Source organism: Pezoporus flaviventris, unplaced genomic scaffold (assembly GCF_033815535.1).
Source record: "Pezoporus flaviventris isolate CSIRO_AGI_PZ_B2104156 unplaced genomic scaffold, CSIRO_AGI_Pfla_v1 ptg000213l, whole genome shotgun sequence".
NCBI classification, from domain to species: Eukaryota; Metazoa; Chordata; class Aves; order Psittaciformes; family Psittacidae; genus Pezoporus; species Pezoporus flaviventris.
This window is the reverse complement of record NW_026892761.1, coordinates 3,875,177-3,891,184: the sequence shown is the minus strand read 5'-3', so window position 1 is coordinate 3,891,184 and position 16,008 is coordinate 3,875,177. Positions and strand designations below refer to the sequence as shown.

At 47.4% G+C, this 16,008-nt stretch overlaps 2 protein-coding genes across 2 annotated transcripts; one reads left to right on the top strand and one right to left on the bottom strand.

The window, feature by feature from the left end:
• Positions 1-1,134: 1,134 nt before the first annotated feature.
• On the bottom strand, positions 1,135-3,129 carry ROMO1 (reactive oxygen species modulator 1). Its single transcript, XM_061441904.1, has 3 exons — positions 2,984-3,129; positions 2,533-2,663; positions 1,135-1,496 (listed from the first exon to the last, which is right to left on the bottom strand). Exons 2-3 carry the CDS (start codon positions 2,661-2,663, stop codon positions 1,388-1,390), a joined length of 240 nt encoding a protein of 79 aa, XP_061297888.1. The 5' UTR covers positions 2,984-3,129; the 3' UTR covers positions 1,135-1,387.
• NFS1 (NFS1 cysteine desulfurase) lies at positions 3,077-14,897 on the top strand. The gene is made up of 13 exons (XM_061441903.1): positions 3,077-3,176; positions 3,295-3,362; positions 3,959-4,075; positions 4,630-4,713; positions 5,342-5,494; positions 6,502-6,595; positions 7,670-7,804; positions 9,168-9,325; positions 10,656-10,761; positions 10,925-11,006; positions 12,341-12,424; positions 12,534-12,623; positions 13,215-14,897. The coding sequence occupies exons 1-13, from the start codon at positions 3,092-3,094 to the stop codon at positions 13,276-13,278; spliced, it is 1,320 nt and encodes a 439-aa protein (XP_061297887.1). The 5' UTR covers positions 3,077-3,091; the 3' UTR covers positions 13,279-14,897.
• The last annotated feature ends 1,111 nt before the right edge of the window (positions 14,898-16,008 follow it).

Here is a 16,008-nt window from a genome sequence, read left to right as displayed (position 1 = left end):
TGCAGAATGGTCTTGGGGAGCAGACAGGGATGTGCTGCCAGAGGGGTTTGGCAGCGTGTGACCCAGCTCAGGACCACCACACAAAGCTGCTTTTTAGCTTGCTTTGACTGGGGGGGGTTTCGTTGCCAGTTCAGAGTAAAACTGGAGCTTTTCGGAGCAGCTGTGCTGCTCAACTTGGTTGGTGGCACTGTTCCACTCGGTACTGAGCCACGAGGCTTTTAGTAGCAAATGGGTGTTTTCTCCCTTAAAAACTGGGGAAATGGCACTTGTACCAGGTACAGGTTCTGTGGCTGCTGGCTCAGGTTCTGCTGCAGCTACCCTGTCCTAAACAGAAATGGAGGAGCAGCAAAGATAAGCCTGGTTTCAACAGGCAAATCCCAGGAGATGGCAACACTGAACTAACCATGTGCTAGCTCAGCCACAGGCAGGGCTGCAGGGAGTGATCCCTCTCCCTGGCACCTTGCAGACCTGCTGAGGGGGAAAGGACGGTGTCCTGGCAGCACAGCTCCTATGGGTGACCCCTTCCTATGCCCAGGGAGCATACAGAGGCACTGCCAGTACCTGGTGCTGAATGGAAGTGGCCACCACGGCTTCAGTCTTCCCCTCAGCAGGGTGCCCTGCAGAGCTTGGACATGATCTGTCCTGAGGGCAGAGCTGCAGGAAGGGCATTGCTCAAGGCCTGAGGAGGTTACATCACCCACATCCGCTGTCCAGGTCACCCTTGGGACTCATTGCAAGGATGAGTGCTCACAGCAGGAGAGGGGTTTTCCATTTCCCAGCAGTTTTAAGGATTTGCAGCTCCTGCAGCATGGCTGTACCTGTAACTGCTCTTCCCTGGCTGCTGCCTGCACCACACGCTCCCGGGCTGGTTGGAGCCCTGAGCTGCTGCAGTTTGCTCTTGGTTGCAAGGACTTGCCCAAGTCCTTCTGGGCTCCCTCGCTTTTGCCCCTGTATTACTTGGAAATGGGGCTGACTTCAACCCACCCATGTGTGCAAGGGAGAAAGCTGACGGTTGAGTTGAAGTAGCCACAGGTAACTCCCCTAGACTCAGGAACACCAGTGCAACAGAGCAGCTCCACATCAGAGCATGGGGCATGAGAGCTGCCCAAGTACCAAAGGGAGAAATGGGAGAGCTGAGCTTACACCTGTGAACCAGGAACTTTAATGTAGTACAAAGGATCATCAATTCTCATCCTCATGGGAGTAGGAGATGGGAGGAAAGTAGAAATTTGGTAAAAAGCACGTTTACAACCAGCAGAGCAAGGAGATGGTGCCTCATTCACCACGTCACGAAGAGCTCTTGCTTCCAGGTATCCAAACATTTTATTATGGTACAGAGGAGGAATGGCTGAGCGGGGGCACTCCGGGCTGGGAGCCACGCTCCAGGTTAGCAGCGGATTCCCATGCCAATAGCCATGAATGTCCCAAACGTCCCACCACTCTGCATCATCGTTTTGCCGACTCCTCCCACCAGCTCTCGTCCTCTCATGCCAATCCTGAGATGAAGAAAAACACAGGAATTACCCAGAAGCTGAAGCCTGTAACAGACACGCAGCAGAAAGCATCCGGTACAACCAGAAAATAGGTGCTTGAGCACCCAAATCAAACACCTCAGTCTAAGTGACATCTGCTTGTGCAGGGAGATGCTGTGGTGCCCCATGCTTGAACTATAAAAGCAAGGAGCTGCTCTCTTTGTATAGCTGTGTCATTCAAAAAGGACAGAACGGCTGTCACTGCTTCCTCTAAATACCCATGAGCTGTGTTTTCTGCTGGCACTGAACCACCTACAGACACTCCAGGATCTGTGAGAGAGCCATAAACGTTAAACGCTGTCAGATTCGACTTTGTGCCTCTGCCTCCTCTCAGGCTCTCTTCTAAACCACAGCATCACTGAATGGGTTTGGGTTGGGCCATCTCCGTGTTTAATCACAGATTAAAAAAGCATGAGTTCTGCAACATAGGAAGGAGCTTATTTCAGTATTTCCTGTCCACGGTTGATGTGTGCCAGCACCAGGCAGCGAGGAGCCGGGCTGGAGCACCGAGTGTTGGTTATTCCTGTGCTGGCGCACCAGGAAGGTGCGGTATTGCCTCATTCACGATGGGATTGCGCCAGTGCCAGCCACGGCTCTGCCTCCTCTCTTGCCTTTACCCCTCGGGGTCAGTATGGGAATTGCCTCCATGGAGGGAACAGGGCACCCAGGTCCCTGAGAGCCTCAGGGAGCTTCTGAAGGAGGAGAGGGCCGCTCCTGTGCCTGCACAGAGCTCCCGCTGGAGCCACCTCCCACAGCCTCAGCCTCCAGCACAACCTCGGCTTGAGCACAGGCAAAGCTGGGCCCCCCTCACGGAGGTAACGCCCCATGTCCAGAGGGACCCATCTGAGGCCGGGGCTGACACCGGGCTCTCAAGGCAGAGCCCTGGCAAAGCTTCACCTCTGCGATGGCAGCGGCAGACCCGCACCTCCCCTCCCACCCCCAGAGCACAGGAGTTTCTCCCTGCCACAGCCTGCCCATGGGAACCGTTCCCTCGGCGTACCTGAGGCAGGAAAACGTTCCGAAGAGCGCTCCCGCTGCCATGCCCACTGCAAAGCCCATCATGAAACCCATCTTTACTCTGTCGAAGCAGCTGGGCTGCGATTGCCCGTACGGGCCCACGGTTACCGGCATCTGGAAACACAAGCACAAACCCATGGATTTACTGCTCGGTCTAAAACGCTCCTACAAACACCCCGGCCTGGAGGGGCCCGGTGACCGCGGGGCCCAAGGCTCTCAGAAGCGTTTCTCCGCTCGGAGGCAGCGGATGGGCCCCTCCGGACGCCCGGGACGAGGCGGGGCTCACGCCCCAGCGGCTCCCCGGGTAGCGGCGGCCTCCGCCCGGCACCGAGGCCTTCACCCGCCGCGCCGGGGCCCTCAGCGCCCGCTTCACCTCACGGGGCTTAGGCCGGAAGCCCCGCACCGGCCTCGGCCCGGGCCGCCCCCCCCCGCACCTCGCTCGCCCCGCGCCCTCCGCCGCTGCCCGCTCCGGCCTCCGCTTCCGGCGCTCTCCGTGACGCTTCCGGAAGGGGCGGGCAGCGGCTCGGGCCGGTGACGCCGCCATGATGCTGTGGCGGCTTCGAGCAGCCCCGCGGGCGGCCCTCGGCGTCCGGCGGCTCTCGGCGCCTGCGGCGGAGCCGGCACCGGGTAAGGCCGCGGTGGGGGCGACAGCGGCGGGGCCTGGGGCGCGGGCGGGCCTGGCCGGCAGAGCTCCGTGCGGCCGCTGCCGGCGGTACCTGACGGCTCCTTCTCTCCGTTCCCTCAGGGCGAAGCGGCGATGGAGGCAGCGCCCTGCGGCCGCTCTACATGGACGTTCAGGCCACCACCCCGCTGGTAAGGGCCGGGTCTCGGGATGCCACCGTCTCCTTCCGACCCTAGAAGGGCTTTGACCCTGGCCAGGGTCCCGCACCTCCGCTCCTGCTCTGCGGGAGCCGCAGTTGATACCCGCGGGGATGGGCGTTGCTTTGAGGGGCAGCGAGAACTGAACGTAACCAAAATACCTGGGTAACTTCCCGTGGCTTTTTAAGACCTTGTATTTCTCCTGCTCAGAGGAAAGGCTGGGTTGGACAGGGCTTGGAGCAAGCGCCTCTATTGGAAGGTGTCCCTGCCCGTGGCAGGGGTTGGAACTGGATGAGCTTTAAGGTCTCTTCCAACACAAACCAGTCCATGATTCCGTATGCTCAGAAAACCCCATTCTTCTGCGATTGTCTTGATGCAGATGGAGGGCACAGAACGTAATTGCCAGACACTTGGTTTGCTGGAGGCTGTGTTACATATAGCATGTAATAACCTCACGTGTTCAAGATCTGGCCTGAGCTACACCCAGACACTGCAGGAGCATCAGTGCTAGTCCTGGGGCAGGGTGTACGGGGGGGACGGAGATGCTTTCCCTTCTCCGTGTCCAAGGTTGGGTGGTGTGTGTCCCACAGGATCCCAGGGTCCTGGACAGGATGCTCCCGTACCTGACATCGTACTACGGCAACCCGCACTCCAGGACGCATGCCTATGGCTGGGAGAGCGAGGCTGCCATGGAGAAGGCAAGGAAGGTGAGTCTCTGGCTGTCTGCAGTGGTTTTCCTGCCGGTGAGGAAGTTCAGTGTTGAAGGAAAACCAAGAGCAATGCAGGTAGCTCTCTGGGGGCTGGTTTAGCAGCCTCCTCCTCACGTAGCTCTGCGGTAGCAGATTTATTGCCAGGAAAAATAGTGAGATTAGAGGAATTGAAATGGCAGAAAAAATACTTCAGACTCCCTGAGGTCACAAAGTGCTGCAGCCATTGGGATAACTCCATTTTGTATCATTCTAATCTTAGATACGGGATTTTGAAAATTGTTTTGAAAGTAACACATCCTGGTGTTTTGTCTACTTAACTTTTATGTTCTTTTATGGCAGCCTAATGCTTAACACCGCTACTGCTCGTGACCCTTATGTAGTTTCTATTAATGCAGCTATTTAGACCATTGTACCTGTAGCACAACTTCACTAGATACAGCTGTGACCCTTTTGAGGCTTAAGGGGGTATTCTTGAGAACATTTTGCATGTTTTTTGCTACAGTGAATTCACTGTGTTTTGTCTTAACAAATCAAATTTGTCTTTCAAACAGCAAGTTGCGGATTTGATAGGAGCTGATTCAAGGGAAATTATATTTACCAGTGGTGCAACAGAAGCAAATAACATGGCAATTAAGGTAAAAGGTTTACACTGTTAGTTATTCATTGTGTTAAAATTACGCTCTTAAGAACTGTACACAGCTTTCAGCAGCTGAAATGTTAATATCTTGGGTTAGTTAGCAAATATTTGCATTCCTGGACTTACTGCTTGTGTTATTCTGCTGCATACGTGGAGGGAAAACTGGGATGTTTTGGTTCCCAGGAGGTGGTTTTGAGTAGAAAGTGTAATAATGTTTATCTTGCATGGACCAAATATAACCCTTCTGCTTAAGTAGTTAGAATCTTTATCATGAAATACGGTGGAGAGGCTGATTACAAACTTGTTTCTAAGACTGGGCAGTGTTTTAACTGTTAGGGTGTGCATCATTGCGTGTGACTCTTTATAAAGTATTGCTGTTAATAGTGTCTTCTCTCAGTGAAGACTTTCACAGGCCAGTTGAAAAGAGATGCTTTGGAAGACGAGTGCTGATGGAAATAGTGTGAATTACACATAGTACCTTTTAGATTCATGACTTCAGGGCCAAGAGGGAAGATCCAAATTAATTGTGTCTGAATAGTAATGTCTTGTTTCCGATCCTGGTGTGTAAACCTTGTTTCTTCAGTGACGAATGACAAATCTCTTGTTTGTGGGTTGTACCTGAACAGGGTGTTGCAAGGTTCTATAAATCCAGAAAAAAGCACATCATCACTACTCAAACAGAGCACAAGTGTGTGCTGGATTCCTGCCGCTCCCTGGAGACAGAAGGTTTTCAGGTCACGTATCTGCCCGTTAAAAAAAACGGGCTCATAGATTTGAAGGTGAGTTGTTTAGTGACAGCAAGTGGAAATAGTGGAGGGTTTGCTTCGTATTGATGCTCAAGAGGACCTTATATCCTCTTAGCGTTCAAGAGGAAAGGATGATAAATATCACCAGGTAGAATGAGAGTCACAGTCAAATGATCACAGCTGGAGAAGGATCTTCTGTTTTGTCTGGTGCTCTAGACTTTTCCTCAGCTAAAAACATCCATCTCTCATCCCACTGTTCACCTGCTGTCATTCATACTCATGCAGGTGGAGCTGCTGCGTACCTTGTGGCGAGCCCAGTACATGACTAGGATAGAACTGGCTTTGGTACGGGGGTTTAGTGGTGAAATTTCATGACCTGAGCTACTCAAGGCATTAGAGACAGCAGTTACAATACTCCCTTCAGACTGCAGTCTCTGCATTGACCCTTCAGGGTGTACACGCCTCAGCCCTGCGATATAGAAGTCGCATATGCTTATTTTGTGATTTGTGCCTTACAATACAAGACAGCATCAGTTTTATTTCTGGCCTTGTCATCTGGCTTGGAGAGATGGTGCGTGTATGTGGTGGGCAGAGGGATCAGGCCTGCAGGTGCAGAAGTGCTAGTCGTGTTCGCTGGGGACTTAGGCAAACTCACTCTTTGCATGATGCTTTCTTGTATATAGTGCAGTTCCCTTATAGCCAACCTCACTTTGTTTATGCATGGCTTAAGCTGTTTTGTGGATGGTTAATTCATTAAAGAAGTTCAGAGGAATGTATGAGACACAGCAGAAGCCTGTTCTGACATGATTTAATTGAGTCCAGTGGCGTGGTGCATACCAGAGTTAGGATATGCAGTTGATCACACTCCTCTTCCTACAGGAATTTGACATTCACATGGATTAGTGCTCTTGCCAGGACTGTTTGTCAGAGCCCAGGGGGTTGGTAGGGGGCTAGTGGGTAGGATTTGCTGGCAAGTTGAAGGTGTGCACAGGAATCTTGCTTTGCTCTTAGCCACAGCTTCTGTTTGAATATTTCCCCAGGATTTGGAGGCTGCGTTCCAGCCAGATACAAGTTTGGTTTCTGTAATGACTGTGAGTAATGAAATAGGAGTAAAGCAGCCAGTTCAGGACATTGGTAAGTATACCGCGGCTTCCAGAGGGCAAGGAATGTCACTTCCGCTTCATTTTACTTAATATTTTTGTAGCCAAGTGCTGCTAATGCAAAAGATGTAGTATAGGTAAGAAATAGATAATAATACTGTCCCAAATAAAAACTTACTTTAAAAGGGAAATGCAGGTGAAACTTGGTACTTTTACAGGGAGCATTGCAGCAATTGCAGCTTTGTAGCACAGATCAGCTGCCGTGTTTTGTGTTTCATTCTTAATTGTATGTTGGATAAAAGTATTACCCAGGATAAATGGCCAAATAGAGCTGACGTATAAGTTATTGAACACTTGTAGAGTTTAAGAGGAGAAACGTGCAGTATTTGGGGTAGGAAGGGATGGTGACACCCTTTCTCCCCCCAGTATTGCCATATACAGTCATGAACAATTGGTGTGGAGGCTAAAAGGCTGCTGAAGAGCCAGGTTTCTGGAACAAGGAGAGGGTGAGCCGGGCTCTGAGCAGGCACATGGAGAGACGGGACCTCAGAGCAGTCTGGCAAAGCAGGTCACAGCGGTTCCTTGATAACACCATGACAGTGACAAAACACATCCCCTCCTGCATCCTTTCATAAGATGTTTGAGTTTTTAGGGCATTTTCAGGCATTGTCTCTGCCCTGGCATTTATATGGCATCATTCTGGAGGGTGCTGCTTTTCCAGCCTGTGGCAGGCATCTGATCCTGTTGTGCAGCTGATTTTCCTCTTGTGCTTACATTGTTAAGGCCATTAGTGTTGTCCCACTCTTGAGTGCCAGAGATACTTGGTGCCAGGCTCTGGTTCCCACAGTAACAACTTGATCACAGGTCTAATAGGCCAAGACTGGGGCCTCTTACCTGCTGACCTGCTTAAACCAGCTCGGCATCAGCTAGAGTAGCTCCTACACAGCTTTAGATGCTTCTCTGTAAAAGAAGCACAGCAGCACCCATTTCTTTCCTTGTCACCTCAGAACTGGTCCCTGCTGTAAATTGATTCATTGTTGGAATCATTGGAATCATCACAATTAGATGAGATAATGTGGGTGGTTTTGCACTTGTGTCTGTGTTACAGGTGAGATCTGCCGCGAGCGTAAGGTGTTCTTCCATACAGATGCTGCACAAGCAATTGGTAAAATTCCTGTGGATGTCAACAGCATGAAAATTGATCTGATGAGCATCAGTGGCCATAAAATTTATGGGCCCAAAGGTACTTACTAAAGTGCTTTTCTAGAGACTTGTTTCATGCCTACCTTAAGGTAACCGCACAAGGTATGAAGTCAGACCTGTCTGTCATAGTGACTGTTACTTAAACTGTAGAAAACTATTGGACTGACTTTGGAGTAGTTCAAGCACTGCTGCCAGACACAGAGCTGCAGTAAGCGGATCTTCAGTGCTGATGGGTTGTTTGGTGGCTTCACCAAAGGGAGAGACACTGTTTTATAATGGTGGCAGCATTAGGAGTTGTGACTCTTCAGGAGTCATCTGCTTGATGCAAAGCAGCACTGACGCTGAAGCAGTTGAAATGAAATAACTAGGTTTTAGGGCAAAGTTTAGGCCCAGCTGCAGCTTGCAACGAGGAGGTCAAAAGGTAACTGGAAAGTTTAAATTTGTAGTGATTTTTGCTTGCCTTCTACTTCCAGTGGCTTCTCCCCATCTCCATTTGTGCATCTTTGCAGAATGGACTTTAAAATCTGGCTGTGGATTTTCTAGCTGACTCCCAAATAGTAGAAGTTCAGCAATTGTCACTGTTTATTCAGTCTGTAAAACTGGATGTAGAAAGGCAGAAATCAGGTTTGCTGTATTTATGTGCTATTCAGAAACAAAAGGTAAAATTACTGTTTTTTTCAGTATGTTATGTTTTTCTGTGTGTGCTCTGAGAGCTAAAGATGTCTCTCTGGGCAAGGACTAAGGTTTCAACCAGTAATTTTGGGCAGGTGACAGACATTTCATAACTTCTAATGACCAGAAGTTGCAGCCATTCTTCTTGCTATGAGTCATTCGTTAGGATAAGCCAAGGCACGTGAAGGCATGAAAATCAAGTTTTTAGGTGAGGAGATGAAAGAAGGACACTGCCTGGCTGTCAAATCTGGTTCATCTGATCTGCCCATTGGAAACTGCTGCTACTGATGAGTCTCCCTAATAATAAGAAAGGGAGAGGACTTCTGGGACTGCTGCTGGCTTGGTAATCCAGGGAAAGGCGTTCTAGAGCTTTCAGCTGGAAGTCAGTAAATGAGCATCAATGAATGAGATATCTACACTTAAAAACTTCAGTGCGAAGAGGTGAACTTCATTCCTGCACAGGATTGTGAGAGGGAAGGGAAGTATTTAGTCCTTAGGTGGCTGAAGCACACTGGGAGAAATTGAGCTTCTCCCATAGCTGGGAGCGTGAGTGAGGAAGAACATAACGATTGGAACAGACACCACTTCCTAGAGTGTTCATTACGTTTCTCTCCAGTGAGGTGTCCAAATGAGTGTTTTCTGTGGAAATAAGGAACGTTTCCAAGCCTTGGAATCCCTTTTCATCATTTCAGAACTGGATATATACTAAGCCAGCTTTCCTCATTTTCCAGGGGTTGGTGCTATCTATGTTCGTCGCCGACCACGCGTTAGGCTGGAGCCCCTGCAGAGCGGGGGAGGCCAGGAGAGAGGATTGAGGTCTGGGACAGTGCCCACCCCTTTAGCAGTGGGCCTGGGTGCAGCCTGTGAGGTGGCACAGCAGGAGATGGAGGTATGTGGGAGATTGTCTTGGATTCCAGAAAATAACATAAAGTGGCCAGATAAGTCTTAGATTTCTTCAGTCTTTTTGTGTGCATGTGCCCGAGTTAAATTGGATTCTTGTGTTGCAACATGGAGTAAATGTTTTGAGATCTTCAAGGATGTTTTGGGCAGCTGGAAGGGGATTTTCAGCTTTCTTCAGTTTCTTTTTTGAAGTGGCTTGAATCTTGTTTTTCTGCAACAGATTTACTGTTGACAGTTTCAGTGAAATACAGGTTTAAGTGCTTGTACTCAGCTCTCCATTCTGCATGCGTTTATTAGCAGTATCTCTGAGATGGAATAAATCATGTTCATGTAATATATATTGGAAGAAAATAAGACTTCCTAGCCCATTATTGTACCTAGCCAATGTATGTGAGTTCAAGTTTTCTGCAGCTTTTCAACTAAGAATTATTTTTTTCTAGCTTGGACAGTTTATTTGCTCGGTCTGGTGTCTAATCCTCTGTGTGCTGCTATATCTGTTTGTGGGCACCAACACATTCCTTACAGCTGGAATGTAAGAGTCCTTTAATATAGTGCCAGTGGGATGCATAAGCCAGATGTTTGTATGTACAGAATCAAGCTTCTTCCTGGGAGACAGGCAGGAATCCACTGTATGAGCTGGGCAGTTATGGAAGCTGCACAAGCCTCACATCTGGATTCTCTTCCTTGCCTGGCAGAGATTTGGCATGTCCAAGTCAAGTAATATTTGAGACTAAAGCTTTTTCAAGCATGTAAATAATCATGAATTGCATGTGTGTGTCTGCATCAGAGCTGATGTGCTCCAGAAGCAGTAGTGTATGGTGAGGAACATCATGTTCCAGTCTAGAACAAGACACTGTGTGGGGGCAGTTCTCGCTGTGTAGATTGTGTTGTAAAAGCAGAGTTCAGAGTCATTTGCAAGACCGTGTCTTTATGTGGTACAGTTTGAGAGCTCTGAAGGAAATAAGGGGCACTTACCATAATAGATAGATACCCTTTTGTGTTGCAAAATGCGTCATCTTGCGCATTACCTGACTCGGTTCTTTTATGGAAGCCAATTTGGCAGCTTGTACATACAGATCTTTCTGAATGGTTTGGGATATTTTTGGAGGCTGAGCTAGCAAGGACCAAAGTGGTAATTCTCTGTTAGAACAGTCACTAGAGCAGGCAAAGCTTGATGGTTTCTTTTTCAGATGTGTTCTTTCCCTGCTTTAACCAAACCCAGCTGCTTCACCTGCACACAATTGGTGATGCAAAGCAGTTCTAGCGAGGTCAGACTGTGCTCTGTATTTATTCTGGTCTCTTTTCTGATTTCTTTGTAGTATGACCATAAGCGAATCTCACAACTGGCAGAACGACTGGTTACAAAAATAATGACTGAAATTCCTGATGTAGTTATGAATGGAGACAAAGAGCATCGCTACCCAGGTAACGTAAGCAGAGTCCTGAGCCCATTAGAACTGTCTGTGTTAGTGTCCATGATCCAGTAGTGCACTTTAGCTGCACACTGTGCAAGTGTTGCCTTGAGGTGTAGGATTTACCCTCAGTTTCAGCTGATGGAAGTTTTATTTTCTGTTTCATTTATTTGTAGGATGCATCAATTTATCTTTTGCGTATGTGGAAGGGGAGAGCCTGCTGATGGCTTTGAAAGACGTGGCTCTCTCTTCAGGAAGGTAGGTGGAATGCGTGGGCAGCATAGCAGTGAATTTTGGAGAGAAAATGACATCTGCTGATGGAGGCACAAACTAAGGAGTGGTCTCTGCCCTCTATCTGTGTACTGGGTTACTGAGTCAGCCTGGCATGGATTTCATTCCGAGATGTTTAAATGCCACATTTCAAATGAAGGTCAAATTTACTCACCCTGAAAGAAAAAAATGAACAAAAAAACACCCAAATCCAGGAAAATCAATCTAGAAATTTCTACCTGCCAGCCTTGTAGACTGATTACCTGTGATATCCTTGACATATAACTGCCAGTGACTCACTCATTCTAAAGGCTGCCAGCATTGGAGCAGTTTCTGTACTTCAGTGGGATTTCACACCAGTGGCAGATTGTAACTGCCCAGACAAATACTGGAACTAAATTAGCTCACATGGCCTGTATTTAATGCAAAAGTAGAGAGAAAATTGAATACACTTTATGGAGCTCTGTTGACTCTACAGGAGCAATGAATAACATTTCTAAGACAAGCTGGATGCCTCTGGCGCAGTTAATGGAGTGTAAAGATGCCCTCTTTCCCTTACCTATGAGAATGAAGTGGTCAGCAGATCTTGATTCACCGTACATTGGCACTGTGAATGGGAAGAACAAGTCTGCACATGACTCTCTCTGAAGCTGAGCACTTCTGTAATTTGAAAGTCTCTCTGAGACTCTGCTTTGTGCTGCATGTTGCAGCCTGTGAAAACTGAGTAACATCATGGAACCAGTTTTGCCTACTGCTTGAGATGGAAGTTTTCTCTGCTGCTGACAATAACTGGATCATCTTGCTCTGGATTCCTCTGTGCACTGTTTTTCCTTTATTTGTTCTGCTGCCAAATAGCAACTTGTAAAGTTTTTTTTTTTACTTTTTTAATGTCCTGGCTGTTTGTTTCCTTCTCTGGCTAGTTCTGTCTTGGCTCCTTTGTCTATTTTATACAGCCTTTGTTTCAGCCACCTCTTAGTCTACATTCCCACTGATTCTGCTTGGTGTTGTGTTTAGTCTTACTGTTTTATCTGTGTTCCCTCTTCTTACCTGTTACCTGGTGCTCCTAATCGATAAACCTCATTCCCCTCTAATACCCTCCCATTCCTTCTTTTTCTTCAGCAGCAGAAATACCACTCTTCTTGATTGTGTTCAGGGTGATTTCCAGGAGGCTGGGGAAGCCAGTACAGGTTGTTGTAAAAAGTCCTAGTAGCATGAAATGTCTGTAAGTGACCTGTTCCTTCTTGGAGGAGGTTAGGGAAGTGTTACTTCAGTGTGGCATCTGCATGTGAACAAAAGCTTGACAGTGCCTTCCCTTTCCCCAGTGCTTGTACATCAGCTTCTCTGGAGCCTTCCTATGTTTTGCGGGCAATCGGAGCAGATGAGGACTTGGCTCACTCATCTATAAGGTGTGTGGAGTGGTCTTTCCTAATGCTTCCAAAATGTTTTCTGCCTAAAAGTAGGTGGTGGATTTGTTCCCCCAAAGTTCTAGTCTTTGATGGTTTTCTTCTGGTTTAGATTTGGCATTGGTCGTTTCACTACAGAGGAGGAGGTGGATTACACAGTGCAGAAGTGCATACAGCATGTTAAGAGGCTGAGGGAAATGAGGTGAGCTGCCATCTTACTGAATATGAAGACTTGTTCGGTGTGGTAGTCATTTAAAAGTTGGATTTAGTTGAAAGTAATTGTTTACCTCAAAAATCTGGTGGTGTCTCTGTGTAAGCAAGCAGAGTAGGAAGAGGACTGATATTAACAGTAGTGACAAATAAGGAAACAAACCTTTTCCCAGATCCTGCCTTTGTCAGGGGAAGAATGCAAGTAGGGCAGGCACTTAGGGCAGTACCTGGAAGTCTCTAAGCCACAGATGGTATTATTGAGTTTAGGTATCCATAAGTTGTTTTATTTTGGTGAAAGTGGAAGACTCCAGACTCATCTGGACAGTGTCAAATGTGAGGGCTCAGTCTCTGAGACACCAGTACTTAATGCCTGAAGTGGGAGCAGGGCTCTCTCACCTCTTGTATTTTGGGCGGACGACACAGTTGAGGACTGATCACCTGAAGCTCACTGACCTCCAGAAGGGGAAGGCAGGTAGATGGGTACCTCCTGGCTTCTTGTGTAGCTGATAAAAATGTCCGTTTGATTCTTGTTGTTGACGTTGTCCTGTGTGTTTTAACCCTCATTTTTCTCCTTTCTTTACAGCCCTCTCTGGGAAATGGTGCAGGATGGAATTGACCTCAAAAGTATTAAATGGACTCAGCACTGAGAAAACATCGCTATCCATGGACTGGATGTGGATTAAAATGTGTTTTCTGTACATTCTTGAGCAAATTATGCAGCACTTCTTATTTTTGACACTTGCAATTTGCCTGGAAAGTGACCCTTTCTGATCACAGAGTCTCAGAAGCCAAAAATGGAAATCAGTCTTTATGCCAGAGACAGGCAGGATGATTTAACACCCACTGCATTTATACTGACATACAGAAATTTATGCTAAAGCAGAATTAATTTGTCGATGTATTTTCTGATAAGAAAATGAAATCGGTGTGTTATTTGTGAGCAAGTGGAGTCCTGGTAAGAGGGACACCCATGTAGCTGTTCCCTTGCAGCCAGGCTGCACATTCCTTCTGCTTGGGGTGGGCATCCTGCACTAGCCACTGCCTTTGTGCTGCTCAGATGTGCTGTATGGTGAGAGATCCTCGGGTAGGAATCAGCTCAGCATTTCTAGAGGAAGAGGATGCCTCAGTGTGGCTGTGTGCCTTCTCAGTTAAGTTGTATGTGCAGATAAGAACATTTTTTTTCTTAAATAGAGTATTTGTAATGCTTGTTCAGACCAGTGTGCATTAATCCTAAACATCATCTGTGTTACAGAGTTTATGGTGCAATGATGATGCACTTTGCTGTCCCCTCCGTTGTGTTTTTCCATGCAGTTTTCTTCTCAGTAAGCAAAGAAAACTGGAATGACTGCAGGAGGGGGATAGGCAGAATATGTCAGCTTCAGTTGCAGCACTAGTTCAGCTGGAACATGAGTGGTAGCGGTGGTGGGCAGAGCAGATGAAGTGCAATGTCTTAATGCAGTCTGGGTTTTTCTGTTGTGTTGTTTTCCCCTCCCCTCATGATCCTTTGCTGTCACTCACAGTTTGCCTATGGGCTGTTGGCTTCTGTCGCTGCAGGGAGTCCTGCCTGTTGGAGGCTGTATGTTTTGTCTGGAATTTATTCTGTGTAACAGACTGTACTTCTGTCTGACTGGAGACTTCCATAGGAATCCGTTCCCTGCAGATAGTGGGGAAAGTGTCTGTTAAACAGGGTTTTATGAGATTAATTCCTATCAGTATTTCTCCTTTCTTACCTTTGTTGATCTTTCCAGTAGGAAACTTAACCCTGTATTTGCAAAGTGCCTTTGTTTCAGTTGCATAAGCAGACAGCTTTCAATTGGTTTTGTTGACTGATGGATGCTGTATTAGCTGCTGAATGTAATACAGACAGTACGTCTTCAGTTCTGGATGGCATCTACCTCGAGGATGAACCATGTGATGTAAAAGCTGAAGTCTCACAAGGTGGATTGTGTTACAGAAGCTTGTGCTTTCTTTGTTACCAAGGACAGACTGGCTGGTTGTAATGCAGAGCTAATCCTCAGTTGTTCTGTTTGAAATTACTAGCTTTAGCAGTTTTGGTATTGTAGGGCTGGCACCTTATGTTTTATCACAACGTTTTTTTAAACTGCCATATGCGTAAATAGGCTTTAGAGGTGGTGTCTGGGTGATGGTTTATTCCTGGGCCTTATGTGTTTTCTGGATTAAGCATGTGATAATGTTTTCCCAGTATGTTTTAGAACTACATGAAATTGTTCTTTGTGTTTCCTGGATGATAAAAAAATTATAGAGAAGACTTAAACTTGGCTACTTTCAGTCTTTTTGAATCCACCTTCTGGCTGAACTGTTCTAAGCTTTAAAATACAAATTCTATGTGTAAAGGTTGGGGAAACTCATTCGCACTGTTAATAATGATGAGGAAGAATTTATAGTGGAGATACTTTTCCCTGTAACAGACAGAAATAATGCCAAGGTTGAACATGGAGCCGCACACCACTGAATGCAGTTAAGGGGTTTTGTATGGGAAGGTTCACAGAGGAGGGGAACATGAATCCATCCCACTTTACCAGTTTGATGCTGATGCCAGCAGGAGATGGTTGCATGTCAGCAGGAGAGCACCTGGAGAGCAATATGAAGAAATTCCAGCCACTCCAGCCGCAAGCTGGCTTCTTTGGGGCCTCACTTAGTTGTATGAGGAGTGAACAAGAGGAGTTAGACATGCGCATGCCTGCAGGGCTACATTACTGAGTCACAAAGACCTGGTAGGATGGCTCCCCATGACTGCAGTTCTGGGATGGAAGGACTCCCACTTTCCAGGAAGGACAGGCTGGGGAGATGAGGAAGGGGTGTCACCCTCTTCCACCTGGGTATGGATGAGGAGCCAACCAAGAGCTTATGGGTCAGGATTAAAGGGCAGGACAGGGGACATTACAGTGGGGGTCTGCGAAAGGCCAGGAAGACTGAGTGGATGAGGCCCTTTATGGACAGAAACTTGAAAAACACAAGTGAAACTTTACAATGTTCTCTGTGTTTTTTTTTTTTTCCCTGTAGTTGCATACCCTGACACCCTTCAGTTTTGTTTTGGGTGAAGGAGATGGATAAATGAACTCGATCTCTGTAGTTTCCTAGTACCTGAGAAAGGCAAATCCCATTCCTTTCTAACACGTCTTTTCTGCCTACCTTCCACCAAATGCATGTTATAGGGGAGCATATTGGATATGGTTACCATGATTCCTGTCCTGTAGCCTCCTGCCTGCCGGTGTTTCCAGAGCCACTTTTCCTCCTGTTGCTGGTACCTGGGTCCATCATGCTGCCACCTCCTCTTCAGTACCCTTTGTCACTTGGCGTGCTCCTAATACTAGTCCGGGATTCTGTCCCCTTGCACCCACTCTGCAACAGATCTG

What these genes read in the sequence shown, in the direction of transcription:
- ROMO1 (XM_061441904.1), bottom strand. Translation starts at nt 2,663, where the DNA reads ATGCCGGTAACCGTGGGCCCGTACGGGCAATCGCAGCCCAGCTGCTTC. An exon ending in GGAACGTTTTCCTGCCTCAG is followed by an intron (nt 1,497 to 2,532) that starts GTACGCCGAGGG and finishes TCTTCATCTCAG; the next exon opens with GATTGGCATGAGAGGACGAG.
- NFS1 (XM_061441903.1), top strand. Translation starts at nt 3,092, where the DNA reads ATGATGCTGTGGCGGCTTCGAGCAGCCCCGCGGGCGGCCCTCGGCGTC. An exon ending in TAAAATTTATGGGCCCAAAG is followed by an intron (nt 7,805 to 9,167) that starts GTACTTACTAAA and finishes CTCATTTTCCAG; the next exon opens with GGGTTGGTGCTATCTATGTT. An exon ending in AAGAGGCTGAGGGAAATGAG is followed by an intron (nt 12,624 to 13,214) that starts GTGAGCTGCCAT and finishes CTTTCTTTACAG; the next exon opens with CCCTCTCTGGGAAATGGTGC.